The 16,114-nt window shown below is 40.9% G+C and overlaps 1 protein-coding gene across 1 annotated transcript; it reads left to right on the plus strand.

Moving 5' to 3' along the window:
* The first annotated feature begins 471 nt into the window (after positions 1-471).
* LOC149826679 (uncharacterized) lies at positions 472-1,095 on the plus strand. Its single transcript, XM_090018361.1, has one exon. It carries the CDS (start codon positions 472-474, stop codon positions 1,093-1,095), a length of 624 nt encoding a protein of 207 aa, XP_089874487.1.
* Positions 1,096-16,114: the final 15,019 nt, after the last annotated feature.

Raw genomic sequence — 16,114 nt, forward strand, 5'->3', positions numbered from 1 at the left:
CTTAGGATATCCTTGAGTATGAACTAATGAAAAGGTTTGGTCCTACTCCCTACACCAACCATTGTGTAGAGATGAAACAATTGCGTAAAGTGGGTAGTATGCAAGAATACCAAGCGCAATTCGAGGATTTGTGCTCATTGTGCAATGAGTGGAACGAAGGAGCTCTCCTAAGCTCTTTCATAGGTGGGCTCAAGGATGACATAAGGCATGAGCTATTGGCTCATAACCCAACCACAATTGAAAAATGATATCTTCAAGTTCGCATCATAGAAGATAAGTATAAGAGAACGCATGGTGTGCGCAAAGTCTCATGGAATGCCAATGCCAACTCCAAAGTTACGCACAAACCTTTATTTCAAAAAGGGAGAAAATCTAAAGATTTCCAAAAAGAACAAAGTGGATCACATCCCTAGGGAGGAGATGGATGATCTTCGTAAAAAAGGACTATGTTTTAATTGCAAACACAAATGAATGCCTGGACACAAGTGTAATTCACTCAAGTGCTTGATTGTGACACCACAAGAGGTTGAAAGTGAAGTGGAGGATGGTGATTCCATGGAGAAATTAAACCAAGAGGAAATTGATGAAAGTCAAGGACCGATTGGTCAATGCTTTGCATTGGGAAGTAAAATTGCTTCTAACTCCATGAGATTTTTCGGCACTCTAAGCGGCAAGAAAGTGGATGTTCTCATTGACAAGGGATATGCCCATAACTTCATGCGAGAAGAGTTAATATCCAAGCTTAAATGCAAATCAAGTGAACATCCTAAGTTCGATGTCATGGTTGGAGATGGAAGCCATTTCAATTGCACTCAGTTGTGCAAAGATATGGAGCTTAACATCCAAGGCTCTTATTTTAAATTGGACTTATATGTTCTACCTATGCATGGTGCTGATGTAGTCTTTGGAATGTGTTGGCTTCGAACACTTGGAAATGTCACATGGAACTTCATTGACATGGAGATGACATTTGCTAAGGCGGGGAAGCCTTTGATTATAAGAGCCAATCATGGTGGTAAAGGTGAACTTGTAGATGGCCATGTGGCCTTAAAGATGTTTTTAGCTACTTATATGGCATTCGTTTGCCTAGCTTAACCTCTCTTGCATCAAGGAGAGACTAAAGAGGAAGAGGCAACACCTTTGGACATGTGCGAGCTTCTTGATAAATTCAAAGATGTATTTGGAGAGCCCAAGGGGTTACCTCCCACACGTACCCAAGACCATCATATTCCACTCAAGTCGGGGCAAGGGCCGATAAGTGTAAGACTATATCGACATGTCTTTGCACAAAAGAGTGAAATCGAGAAGTTGGTTTAAGAAATGCTTGAAAGTGGCATCATTCGCTCAAGTTCTAGCGCATACTCATCACTGGTCCTCCTTGTGAGCAAGAAGGATAACACTTGGAGATTTTGCATAGACTATCGTGCACTCAATGAAGTTACTTTCAAGGATAAGCATATAATTCCGATCATTGACGAGTTATTGGATGAGTTATATGGAGCCAAATATTTTTTCAAGCTTGACCTAAGGGAGGGCTATCATCAAATACGAATTGCAAAGGAAGACATTGAGAAAACCGCGTTTAGAACTCATGATGGGCACTATGAGTTTCTTGTGATGCCCTTCGGTTTAACAATTGTGCTGGCCACTTTCTAAAGGACCATGAATGACTTATTTTGATTGATGCTAAGAAGATTTGTCTTAGTCTTCTTCGATGACATCTTGGTTTATAGTACTAATTGGGAAGAACATCTTAAGCATGTTGAGATTGTGTTAAAGGTCTTAAAAGATCACACTCTCTTTGCCAAAAGAAGTAAACGTAGTTTTGGCCACAAAAGTGTATCCTACCTTGGTCACATAGTAGGGAGCAAAGGCGTGGGAGCCGATCGGGAGAAAATTGAGGCAATGGTCAATTGGCCAACCCCGCGTACTATCAAAGCACTAAGAGGATTTTTGGGCTTAACCGGTTATTATCATTATTTCATTCACCGCTATGGCATTATGGATCAACCTCTAACGGCCTTACTTAAAAAAGATGCTTGAAGATAGAATGAAGAGGCCGGGCGAGCTTTTTCAACGCTTAAGCAAGCTATAGTAGAGGCACCGGTCCTTGCCCTACCCAATTTTGAAAAAACTCTTGTTTTGGAAACCGATGCTTGTGACATAGGCATTGGGGTCGTGCTTGTTCAAGATAAGCATCCCTTGGCTTACCTAAGCAAGGCTCTCTCCGGTAAGAGCAAGAGCTTATCGACTTATGAGAAAGAATTGTTTGCTATCGTGTTGGCTTTAGACAAGTGGAGGCCATATTTACTTGGAAGGCATTTTCAAATACAAACCGACCACCAAAGTATTAAGTACATACCCCAACAACGAATCACTACACCTCTTCAACAAAAATGGTTCACCAAATTAATGGGGTACGATTTTGAAATCAAATACAAAAAGGGGGTCAAAAATGTGGTGGTTGATGCCTTGTCTAGAAAGATGGTAGATGAGTGTCTATTTGTCATCTCTCATGTTTCTTCCACTTTTGCGAACAATATAATCCAAATGCAAGGTGAAGATGAGGAGATAAAGAAAATGATTCAAGAATTAAAAGAGGAGCCAACAAGTCATCCTTCCTATAACTTGAGAGGGGAAAAGTTGTTCTATAAAGATAAGTTGGTTGTGCCTAAGAACCCAACTCTCATAAAGAAGATCATGGAACACTTCCATGACTCACGAATGGGGGGACATTGAGGGAATTCACAAAACATGGAAGAGGATAAAAAATGAGTTCTATTGGGCGAAAATGAAAAGAGATATCAAGCAATATATTAAAGAATGTCGCACTTGCCAAGCAAGTATGAGAGGATTAAGCCTCCTGGTCTTCAACTACCTCTTTCCATTCCAAATCAAATTTAGACCGACATTAGCATGGACTTTATTTAAAAACTACTCATATTTTAAAGGAAGGAAGTCATTTTGGTAGTAGTGGATCGACTTTCAAATGAAGCTCACTTTATATCTTTACCAAGTACTTACTCAGTCCAAATGGTGGCAAAAATGTTTATTCAAAATATGGCCATGCTATATGGAATGCCAAGGATCATCACTTGTGATAGAGATCCAGCTTTCCTTAGCTAGTTTTGGAAAGAGTATTTCTCATTGATGGGAACAAAAATGTATTTTAGCACGGCAAGTCATCCTCAAACCGATGGCCAAACTGAGATAGTCAATCAAGCTCTTGAGACATACTTAAGATGTTTCGCAAGTGAGAAGCAAGATGAGTGGCGTGAATTTTTGCCTTGGGCGGAATGGTGTTATAACACTTCATTCCACAACACCACAGGTATGACTTCCTATGAAGCCATATATGGGAAACCCCCTCCTCAGACTCTTCTTTATGAAGAAGGATCGGCGAACAATGCTATAGTGGATCACCAATTACGTGAAAGGGATGAGATTTTAAGAATTCTTAAGAAAAACATCAAAAGAGCCCAAAACCGAATGAAGCAAGTATATAACAAGCAAAAAAGGGACAGAGAATTTCAAGTGGAAAATTGGGTTTGGTTAAAGCGTATACCTCATAGACGGTTTTCTTTAAGCAGGGATCCCATAAACAAATTGTCTCCAAAATATTTTGGACCTTACCAAGTTATGACAAGAATTGGAGATGTAGCTTACAAGTTGAGATTGCCCAAGAATGTACGCATTCACCCAGTCTTCCATGTCTCCCGCCTCAAACCATATCATGGAGTAGTACCTCATGCCGAAGTGCAAGATAAGGTGACACGGCAGCCTACTAAAGTGCTCAACTCCAAGTTGATTTGCAAGGGAATAAGAAGGGTCAGAAAGTTCTTGATAGAATGGGACGGTGAGGGAGAAACCACAGTTACTTGGGAGTGGGATTACAACAGGTATCCGAAATTCAATCCTAGAGGACTAGGAGCATTTCAAGAGGGAGGGATTGATACCGGTCCAGCTGAAGACCGCACCATCTAGAACAGTCGTCAGCCCAGCTAGTGCACAGGGTTCGTGAAAGGAAGGTCAGACCAATGGGTTGGCAAGGTTAGGAGGCAGTTGAGGATACTAGGTCAGCTAGTGGATGGAAAGGCAATAGTGCAGCTAAGAGCCTCGGTCTGCAGTAACCGCATAAGGGCATCACCAGCAAGTTTGGAAGTGTGGGCCGCCCAATGAACTGGCTCACACTTCAGGATCAAGCTATAAATAAGAGCATGCATGTGTAATTTGTATCTTTTGGGAATCTGTTTTGAATCTGTTGACTTTTGAATTCTGTAATTCTGCTTTGATCAATAAAGCTTGAATTACCTTTGGCTCCACTTGTGAAGAGGCCTCAATTAAGGATCAGTCTTCTTGATTCAACCACAAGTCAAGAAGAAATTCACTAAGATCGATCACTTCAGTCTTCATCCATTCTCAAGCAGCATCAGATCTTCCTCCTTTCGTCGGTCAACCTCTCAAGGATCGGTCGGATGGTGCTTTAAGGACGCATATTTCTGCCTCTGATGATATTAGAGATTCACTATGATTCATCGTTCACTTCCCTTCAGATAAGTGAACTAATAATGAATGATCAACCTGGATATTAGCAAATGAGTAAGCATAGGATTATGTAGGAATGTCTCGCCAAGGTGCGTTCGTAGAACTCGAGGCGCTGGAATCTCTACTCAGACGATATGCACGGGGCTGCAAATGCACATGACGTGCGGGCCTTGCGTTACGGCCCTGCTACGCATGGCAGGAACTTTAATGCGGAGAAGTCTTACGTGCAGGGCGTGCGCGGGGTGGTCAACGAACGCGACGCATGTATGCGTTGTGCAGATGTGCGTGACAGGCGCTATGCACCGGACGAATGCAGCAAGGCTCAAGAGCGTGGGGTTGTCCATGCGCGCCATGTGCAGGATGGCCATGGGCTGTTGGATGCTCGCGATGTGCGCGAAACCAAGGAAGGTTTCAAATTCTTCAAAGGGAGATATCTATGCGACGATGATAAATGCTATGCCATGCATGAACGTGAGTGTCGTGAGGATCCCATGCTCTATGAGAGGGGTCAAGACACTAATTCGCGAACATATGGTGATTTCTCCAATCCAAATGAAAGAAACTCAAATATAGGCATGAACAAATTAAGCCAAAGTGACCAATTCGATGGTGAGTTCCTTGAAGATGATGAAAGACTGCGTTTTGGGTATAAGGAGGAATTTTTTGGCAATGCCACAAGGCATGAAGAGGTTCGTTGGGATAATGGCTTTCCAAGATTCATGAAAATACCACTTCCCATATTTTTGGGTCAACATTCTAAGGAATGACTCTACAAAGTGCGACATTTCTTCACAGGCTATAATGTGAAGTATGAGCAAATGGTGTGTTGCTCTCTTATGGGTTTTAAAGGTGAAGCACTTCGATGGTTTAGGTGGTTGGAATAAAGAAGAGGATACCCGACTTGGGATAACTTTGACTATGAACTAATAAAAAGGTTTGGTCCTACCCCCTACACCAATCATCGTGTGGAGATGAAACAATTGTGCCAAGTGGGTAGTATGCAAGAATACCAAGCACAATTCAAGAATTTGTGCAATGAGTGGAATGAAGGAGCTCTCCTAAGCTCTTTCATCGATGGGCTCAAGGGATGACATAAGGCATGAGTTGTTGGCTCATAACCCAACCACACTTGAAGAATGCTATCTTCAAGCTCGCATCATAGAAGAGAAGTATAAGAGAATGCATAGTGTGTGCAAAGTCTCATGGAATGCCAATGCCAACTCCTAAGTTACTCACAAGCCTTCATTTCAAAAAGGAGGAAAATCTAAAGATTTTTAAAAGAACAAAGTGGATCGTATCTCTAGGGAGGAGATGGATGATCTTCGTAAAAAATGGCTATATTTTAAATGCAAGCACAAATGGATGCCTGGATACAAGTGCAATTCACTCAAGTGCTTGATTGTGACACCACAAGAGGAGGAAAGTGAAGTGGAGGATGGTGATTCCATGGAGGAATTGGACCAAGAGGAAATTAACGAAAGTCAGGAACCGATTGGCCAATGCTTTGCATAGGGAAGTAAAATTGCTTTTAACTCCATGAGATTTTTGGGACTCTGAGTGGCAAGAAAGTGGATGCTAAGTGGTCTACCCATAACTTCATGCTAGGAGAGTTAATATCCAAGCTTAAGTGCAAATCAAGTGAACATCCTAAGTTTGATGTCATGGTTGGAGATGGAAGTCATCTCAATTGCACTCATATGTGCAAAGATATGGAGCATAACATCCAAGGCTCTTATTTCAAGTTGGACTTATATGTTCTATCAAATTGGACTTGATTCAAGAGAGAAAACCCGTACCATGTATATAAAATGAAGAAAAAGAATGGTAGATATTGAAAAACATGGATGGATGGCTGAAAAAAATCGAATCTCCTCATCTTCTTTCTTTTTCCTCTCTTTTCCTTACTTTCTCTCTCCTCCTCATTTTTTCTTTCTCTTTCTCTTTTCTCTCTTTTTTTGTAGTCTTTTTATAGGCCCCATACGGGAGGACACCCCCCGTCTCCAGCCCCTTCTAGATGGGCTGGAGTGGGAATCACTACTTCATTTGAGACTCTTCTCTTTCTTGGTTTTTCGAAAATCTTGGACTCTATAGTTGACTTTTAAAAAAAAAATTCAAGAGGACTCTAAGTCTTTCAAACCTTCTTAGAGTCTTCTTAACTTCAATAAAGACTCTATCTAGGAGTTCTAAAAAAACATAAAAATTAAATTTTAGAATTAATAAAAAATAATTAATTATTTAATAATTATTTAAATATTTTCAAATTTTCAAAGATAGATTAATCACTTTAGGAGTTTTCTTAACTGCAGCTAACTTTAATTTAAAACTTTAAACTGAATTTAAAGTTAGACTTTCATTGGACATAGATTTGGATCCAGATCTGAATCTAAAATCTAAATCCATATCCAAAACGAAATTGAATTATGATCTGGATCAAATCCAGATTAATATGGGTCTTGGATAAGGTCCAAATCCATATTAATTTGGATCATAAGCATTGGATCCAATCTGATCCAACTCCGGATTCAGTTTGACAAACTGCTCTCTTTTTTTGAAAAATGTGATTTCTGGGCCAACCAAAACTCGAATGCAGAAAAGTAAAATATCATTGAACTCAGAATTCAAAGACGCATCCAACGATATATAACTTGAATACAAATTTCAAATTTTGCCCAAAAATAACTTGAATTTTGCTCGAATTTAAAAGTCTAAAATTAAACTTTTTCTCGCATTTTAAGTGGCTCGTTAGACCTAGTTGATGAGACCTGTGCCAAGCTAACACTCAAAAGCATCAGTCTAATATCGAAGTTCAAATAATTTTTTTTCCAAACTTAGCAAAATTTTCAAAAAAATCTAAAAATGACTAAGTATAAAAATACGTGATATTACAAAGAGTCCATTGAGTCTTGTTGATCATTTTGTTATGTCTTGCTCGAGCATCTTCAAGGGAGCGTTTGAATTGCAGATGCCCATAGACAGGATGGGCCAAGACATCCACGAACAAGACACACTATCCTGCCCTGTCCATACACCCAAAAAAAAAACTTTTTTTTGGTGTCAGACTCTTTCGTGTCTGCATTTGTGTGGGCGCACATCATGTGCCCTTACCATTGGAAAAAAGCTCCTTGGTTATGAGAGATGGTATGCCTGAGTACCATCCACATTCACTCCACCATCACTTTTGAAATGACCTTGAAAAGGAAGTTGTATAATGATATTGACTGAAAATCAATTAGTTTTTTGGCACCAATCATCTTCGAAATGAGAACCACGTGGATGCGGCTCAAACTTCACACAATCTTTACTTCGATAAATAAATCCTTAACCGCCCTCGTAACATCGACACCCAGTACATCCCAAAATTGTTGGTAGAAGCACCTCGGGAACCCGTTGGGCCCATGGATTTGTTCCCGTATGACCTAAAGACCGCTATGTGGACTTCCTCATCTGGGACTAGCTTGGATAACTTCTCATTCTCCTCCGTAGTCAACCTTGCCCCATCTGCAAGTATATGGAGCATGTTTCCCATGGCCCCTTCGTAGGAGAGCATGTTTTGAAGAAATCAGGGCAACCAGCCTGGATTTGGTCGATGTCACTGATCTCTACAGTCTGCACCATTAACATGTTAATATTGCTTTTGGCCCTACGACCCTTCAATGTGGCATGGAAATAAGTGGTGTTTGAGTCTCTCTCTTTTGAGCCACGTGACTTGGGATTTCTGCAACCACTTGAATTCTTCTGGTTGAAGGGCTTGACAGAGTCTATCTTTGAGATCCTTGCGGCTTCAGCAACAGCAGCTTCAACCTCCATATGGATGGTTTCAATTTCCTTCTTTAGTTCTTTTATCTTTTTTGGGAGGTTCCCGAGGTTTGCTATGCTCCATGCACCAAGACTGCATTAAACTTCCATCAGCTTAATTCTAGCACTCATCCAAGAAGGTTATATGCCCCCCCCCCGAAGACGGGTGTTAGCTACATCTCGTGTTCGGCGTCCCAATGAGCGCCACATATGTAAGCACATGCAGCTTGTATCCCCATGTTTGTCAGCATCAGTTAGCGTCGAAGCCCAGTGCGGTTGCAAAAACTTAAGTACCCTTTCCTCCATTAGTGTCATAAAAATGATGATTTTAGAAAAAAAAAGCAGTTCCAAAGACTTAAGTACCTCAAAGATTCTTATTTAAGACACAGTCCTTGCACTGCAGGATTATCCGAGAAAGGAATCCCCCCTGAAGAAGGCCATGAACATCAACCCTCTCTCACTCTCTCCCTTCTCTTTATGCCTCTGTGCACATCCAGCAAACGATCTTATACTATAGCATGGTTCAACTTGATGACTTATGAAGCTTGATTCAGAGTTTTTGCCTTTACAAGAGGGGGGTCCGGGGGCTCCCCCCCCCCCCCCCCCGCGCGGGTCCCCTAGAACAAAATTTTTTTTTGGCCTTGTATAAATTCTTTTTTTTCTTTTCCTCTTGTAACTGTCCAAAAAGAGCAATAAAGTATTTTGTTTGATCGTGGCGCTCATATGTTTCCTTCGGTTGTTTCTTGCTCGAGGTTTTCGTAACACCCTTTTCCGTGATTTTTTGTTTTTTTTTTGCTACGCGATTTTCGTAAATCGCCACTTGATTTAGCAATTTTCTGTTTTATTTCGCTACGCGATTTTCGTAAATCGCTACTCGATTTAGCAATTTTTTATTTTATTTTTTCACGACGCAATTTTTGTAAATCGTTACTCGATTTAACAATTTACAAAAACCGCATAGTGATTTGCCATTTATTTTTGCTACACGGTTTTCGTAAATCGCTACTTGATATATCGATTTTTATAAGTCGCTACTCGATATAGCGATTTATGAATATCGCATAGCGATTTGCCATTGATTTGGCAGAGAGGTGGGTCATGTCGAAGAGCACGGCACTGGAGGTCGAGATGAGGACCTTGCGGTGCCAGAAGCCGATGAATGCCAGTCATGACCTGAGGGTGCAAACACCCGTGTTGAGCAGTGTCAGGGTAGCCTGGAAGGTATAGCCCTGATCGAAAGTATTGCCGATGTAGGGGTAGACGGATTATACTTTGAAAGACTCTGTTGTAGGTATACTGAAGGAAGATTTTGTTGTAGGTGTCCCTCGAAGGCGACGGAGGGGCCACCGCAGTCGGTTGCCCGCTGAAGGAGGGCAGCATTCCGGCCACTGCTAGCAGAAAGAGGATGACGATCACCATCGGATCGTCGACTCTTTGCCTCACTTAATTTCTTCTCTAGAGAGAGAGAGGGGGTTTTACAGTGTTTAACGGAGAAGAAAGAAGAAGAAGATGACGGCGAAAAGTTCAAACAGAAAAGAAAGAGAGAGCGCTTCAGGTTCATTTCGTTGTTTAGACTTTGAAGAGTCAACATCATCCTCGACTTTCTGAATGGAGGACATTTTTGTCATTTTTTTGAACCGTTGTTTCCCTTTTTTTGAATGAAGGACATTTTTGTTATTTTCTTAAATCATCGTTTCATGGCAAGAATAGCAAAAAAGGGTACTTAAGTCTTTGCAACCGCACTGGACTCCGATGCTAAGTGATGCTGTGAGGGAGAATATACCTCTAACAAACTTGATGAATATTGCAAATTTGTTGGCATAATACATGAGTTTACCACTCCATATTCTCCTCAATCTAATGTGATTGCATAAAGGAAGAATAGAACCCTAACTGACATGATAAATGCTTTACTAGCAAGTTCTGGATTACCGACCTATATGTGGGGGGGTGCTTTGAATACTGCTTGCTATATTCTGAATAGAGTTCCTCAGAAGCATAAAGACAATATCCCTTTTGAACTCTAAAGAAATAAAAAATCTAGCTTGAAATACCTTAAAGTGTGAGGGTGCCTTGCAAAGGTACTTGTCCCAGAACACAATAGGAAGAAGCTGGGTCTTAAAACCATAGATGCTGTCATTTTGGGTTATGTAGAGAACAACTATACATATAAGTTATTTGTAATTAAGTCTGAGATATCTGACATAGATATAAACTCTATTGTTGAGCTTCGAGAAGCTACATTCTTTGATGATGTATTTTTCATGAAAGTTGGTGTACCTCAGGATCTTTCTTCATTAGATATACCTTCAACTTCTGGTTTCATTCTTGAACATTTGAAAAGGATGACAGATGTGGGGGTTGAGTCATTTTGTTCCCACCCTAAACCAATTGAGTCTGAGGGAGTGGTTGAACTAAGAAGGTGCAAGAGACATCGAATTACCAAGGGTTTGGAAAGTGATTATATCACTTATCTTATCGATGATGATCCCCCCACTTTTCGAGATGCTATGGCTTCACCTAAAGCAAGGCATTAGAAAGAAGCCGTAAAGAGTGAAATGGACTCTATTGTCTCTAATGTCACTTGAGAACTGGTTGATCCCCTCGTGGTAGTTCCACTATTGGGTGCAAGTGGATATTTAAGAAGAAGTTAAAACCAGATGGATCCATTGATAAATAAAAGGCGAGACTGGTTGCCAAGGGGTTCAAACAAAAGGAGGGAATAGATTATTTTGACACCTATTCTTCAGTTACTCGGATGACCATAATTAGGGTGTTTTTTACATTGGTTTCCATTTATGATCTCTCGGTCCATCAAATGGACATGAAGACTGCTTTTTTATATAGCGATCTTGAAGAAAAGATCTATATGGATCAATCTGAGGGTTATGTGGCTCTTGGTAATGAAAATAAAGTTTGTAGACTTGTTAAGTCATTATATGGACTAAAACAAGCCCCTAGACAATGGTATGAAAAGTTTGATAATGTTATTTTATCATTTGGCTTTGTTGTCAATGAATCTGATAAATGTGTTTATTGCAAAGTTAAAAGTGATGCATGTATCATTTTATGCCTGTATGTAGATGATATTCTATTGTTTGGTTCCAATATGGGAATTGTGAATAAGACAAAATTGTTTCTTAGTAGTAAATTTGATATAAAGGATATGGGTGTTGCAAATGTGATCTTAGGGTTAAAGCTGACTCGTTCAGCTGATAGTATAACTATTTCTCAATCTCATTATGTTGAGAAAGTACTTGAGAAATTTGTTTATAACCAAGGAGGATCTGTAGCAACTTCATATGACCCTTCTATTCCTCTTTATAAGAATGCGACTGGTGTCCCTGTATCTCAATTAAGGTATTCCCAGATTGTTAAAAGTTTGATGTATCTTGCAAATTGCACAAGACCGAATATTTCGTTCTCGGTAACAAAATTAAATAGATACACAAGTTGTCCAAATCGCACTCATTGGAAGGCATTGGATAGGGTGCTTAGGTTCCTGAAAGGAACTATTTCCTTGACTTTGCATTATAAAAGATTTTCTGTCGTACTTTAGAGATATAGTGTTATGAGCTGGATAGCCATGAACTCTTGGAGTTATGGCATAACAAGGTATGCATTTACCTTGGGTGATGGCGCAGTCGCCTGGAGATCAGTAAAACATACCATCTTGTCACGATCTACTTTTGAGGCTGAGCTCTGTGCTTTAGATATCACAGGAATGAAAGCTGAATGGTTAAAGAGACTTCTTGAGGAACTTCTTTTAATAAGCAAACCAATTCTTTCAATATCTATGCATTGTGACAATATGGTCACAATTGCAAAGATCAAAAGCACAAAATATAATCAAAGGCAGATAAGACACATCCAAGTCAGAATAAAATCTGTAAGGGAACTCGTGTCTCAGTTAGTGGTTGTTGTGGACTATGTTGGATCCAAAGAGAATACAACTGATCCATTAACGAAAGGACTAGATAAGTCATTAGTCCTGAAATACAGAGAGGGGATGGGACTGAAACCTATCAGTAGTTCATCTACAGTAGCAACCCAACCTATCTGAGTGGAGATCCCACAAAGTAGGTTCAATGTGATAATAACAAGTTGTAGGGTGAACTGGATAGCACATTCTTAATGTGATACTATGTATCTCTGTCTGTTCCCCTGATTACTCTAAAAAGGTGTTGTAGCTGCAAGTTAAGGAAGAGTTAAAACTCTGAATGAGTTCAAAGCCTTCTAGGCGAGATGTTAGTAGTGCATCTTTGGAGAAGCCCACCTATGTGAGTATGACTGTGTGGCCGCAATTTATGGAATTGGGTTATTCCTGAAGTCACTCATGAAACAGGATTCAGGCACATGACCTTTAACGCGCCGCCTCTAAAGATTACAACCAAAACCTTTATCGTGTTGTTGTTAATGGACAGTCCTACACCAAAGGTTCAAGTTCAAGACTTTGGTTCACTTCGTTCCTGTGGGGGTAAAGTTAGTCAACTAAGATAGTGGTTCAAACCGGAAGGTACCATTACTGAAAGGATGATATGTCATGCTGCAGATTACTCCATCTTGCATCTTGGTCTCCACCTGTTTTCATTCTTTGAATTTGTGGGAGAATGTTGGGTGTAAGAAGAGGAGAAGATGAAATTCAAATAATGAAAACAATGGGGACCACTTCCTTTTTGAAGTATGTTTGGACTTGATGATGTGGAATAGTCCCATATTGAAGAGTTTCAAGTATGTTGTGGGCTTTATAACCTACATGGAAGCTCTTACACTTGTTCCAAAGAACAAGGGGGTGGGATGACTACCACACACATGCGCGTGCACCCATCCGTCGCACCGTGCCGTGCTGAGCCGAGCCGAGCCGAGCCGAGTTGGACTCAGGCTTGGGTTCAAGTTCGGGTTCAGACTCAAGTAATTGGCCCTTTAGGGCCATATCCAATCAGAGTCCAATAATCTTTTTGCCCCGATTTTCTGTTTTTATTTGTATTAGATAATGGGTTAAGAGAATGGATAACGAATACATTCGTTATCGGGTCACGACCCCTCGTATTTCGTAATGGGTCGCTTCCACGTTTTTGTAACCGTTCGTGGGTTATAAAAACGTGGTTAGGGCTGGGGTTATGAACACAGAGGAAGTCACTTGACTCTTCATTTTCTCTGTCCCTGCTACTATCTTTCTCTCGTTCTCCTGAGTTTTCAAAACAGGGGTTTTCTGCAACAGTGGTTCAGAGAGGTTGTCTTCGGAGGATGATCTACCGTCGGAGTGCACCGATCCGGATCATCGAGGCTATTGTATCATGGGAGAAGGACGCCAGACCCTATTTGCATTGTATGTGGCAGCGAATCTTCTTTAAGGGGATTACTTGCGTACACTTTAGCCTATTACATAATATTAACATGTTTTTGTTGTTTCTATTATGTTCTATGCATCTATTTGGTCATTGGCTTTTGTCTGGATTATGGTATTATGTAGATATCGACGTGTTTGCTCCATGTTCATGTTTCAATCAACTGTTAATCTTGATTACCGTGTTGATTCATATCTTGATTTATGTCATGATGTTGATTGTAAAACGATGTGATCTGAAATATGACCCAACAAAAACTTGTTCAGTTTTATCAGCGGACTCAAACGCATGACCTAGTGTTTAAGCTCGCAAAAAGTAACACAAAAGTAATGTTTGGCTAGCAGTGATTCGACGATCGAAAGACCTTAAGTCCAAACTGAGCAGCAAGGGGTTGAGCTGAGATTACCAATAGGGCTTCGCTTGTCTGGCAGTTAGTGCACGTCACCTTGGGTAGGGATGTTGCAAGTTCAACTCTCAATGTTATGGTTGTATAACCAAAAGGGGTCTGCCTAACCTCAGCTTGCCTATTAAAAAAGCAGGGGGTGGGGGTGTCGTGATGAGCGAAGAGGGTAAGTCATTTAAGTAAAGTAATTGTGCAATGAAAGGTAGAGTGGGTGATATCGCTTAGGTTAAGGATAATAAGCCAGGCTAGGTTAGAGCGCGAGCCAGGCTCGGTATTAGGGATAGGCATGGGATTGGGATAGTTAGCTAGGTACAGGGTTCAAGCTTCGATTGGATTGTAAAGAGGAGCTAGGGGTGGGCTCAATTGATTGAACGTGCACGTGGGGGTATATGAAAGTGAGATGAGCATACCCCTTGATCTTGGTTAAGAGGTTCACCAACCCCCCCCCCCCCCGAAAGAAAGTGCTAGAAGCCAAGGGTCAAATTAAAAAAGGTACCGGATTCATGGGGACCCACTCCAGATGCATTTCCCTAGCAGGGCCTTCCTTCGGGTATGGAGGTAGAGTGCCGACTCCTTCCACTAACCCCTTTGCCAAGAGGGGCAACCTTTATCTCTCATTAGTGACGGGATCCCACCGGGATTTGCATTGGGGCCTTCCACCCACATGTCAGACCCCCCTGATCTCATATGCCAAGTTGAAAGAGAAGTTGATAGGCCTGGGGAGAAGTTTTCATGAGGTAGATTTAACTCTCATAGGAAATCTTCCTCTCATGTGAAGAAGAGAGCCCTGCTTCCCATAGATGAATGCTTGAAACGCAAGAGAGTGGCCCTCCGTGAACTCAATCCCATTGTTCCAGAATGGGAAGCGAGAATTCTCAAGAAGCGTACTTACCTGGGGCTTGCCCAGATCGACAAGGAAGGAATCATAAGAGTAGTAGTGACACTGGAGAACATGGGAGGTACCAACAAGGAAAACATGACAGACAACGGAAGGGGTGCAGCTAGAGCACTCAGACCATAACCGCACGTAAGCGAATCATATCTTGGAATATCTGGGGGTTGGTGAGGAGAGCAGCACAACAAGATTTATCATTTCTCCTCATCACCAAAAAAACCTTCTATTGCTTTCATTTTTAAATAGTATGTTTTCAAATCTTTTAGCAAGATTCAACATCGTTTTAGGCCATATGCAGTTTTGTCTAACCACTGGCAGACGAGGTTGGGAAAATGTAGAGTCCTGTTTTGGGATTGAAGATGGTGTGGATTCAAGCACTTTTTCAGGCCAAGAAATCCAAGAGGTCTTTTCAATGTTTTGGCGTCTACCTACACCCTGATCTTTGCATTCGGAAGTTGTCTCTCTTGTCTCTACAGGAAGCTATGATGGAGTGCAGCCACTTCCTATTGTTGCAAGCGACTTTAATGCTATCAGAATGACTAACCAAAAAATAGGGAACTCTCATCCCCTGCATTCCTGTTTTGCTTTTAATTCATTCATCAATGCTTGTGACTTAATTGATGCTAACATACATTTCACTTGGACCAACAACCGTGTTGGTGTTGGCATTGTTCTGTGCAGAATTGACCAAGCTTTTATTAATCACAGTTGATTAGAAAGATGCAATCCATGGGAACTCAACACTCCCCAGAACTTCTTATGCTTTGGTGGTGCAATAACACTTTGGGGAAACGGTTTGCAAATGACGGAGACACCAAAACATTGATTTTGTCAAATGTAGCTCCTACACCCACAGTGTCGCAAAATAGTAGAACAATACTGGAGTACCAGAGTTGTAGGATGTCCCATGGAATGGAGAGGGTGGTGTATGTTCTCCCCGGAAGACGCACTGAATCCCACATCTCGTGTTCGGGTCATCTAAATACCCCTTGCCAATAAATGTTCCATAATGTAAAATAATAACTTTATTACATTTAAAGTTAAATTCATAACCCTTTCTAACTAGACATGAACCACTTAAAATGTTTCTTCTAACTACAGGCACATGGTGCACTCTATCTAGAGATA

This window comes from Nuphar pumila, chromosome 10, assembly GCF_984573655.1.
Source record: "Nuphar pumila chromosome 10, dmNupPumi1.hap1.1, whole genome shotgun sequence".
Taxonomy (NCBI): Eukaryota; Viridiplantae; Streptophyta; class Magnoliopsida; order Nymphaeales; family Nymphaeaceae; genus Nuphar; species Nuphar pumila.

Coding starts and splice junctions, on each gene's coding strand:
- LOC149826679 (XM_090018361.1), top strand. CDS start 472: ATGCCTGGACACAAGTGTAATTCACTCAAGTGCTTGATTGTGACACCA.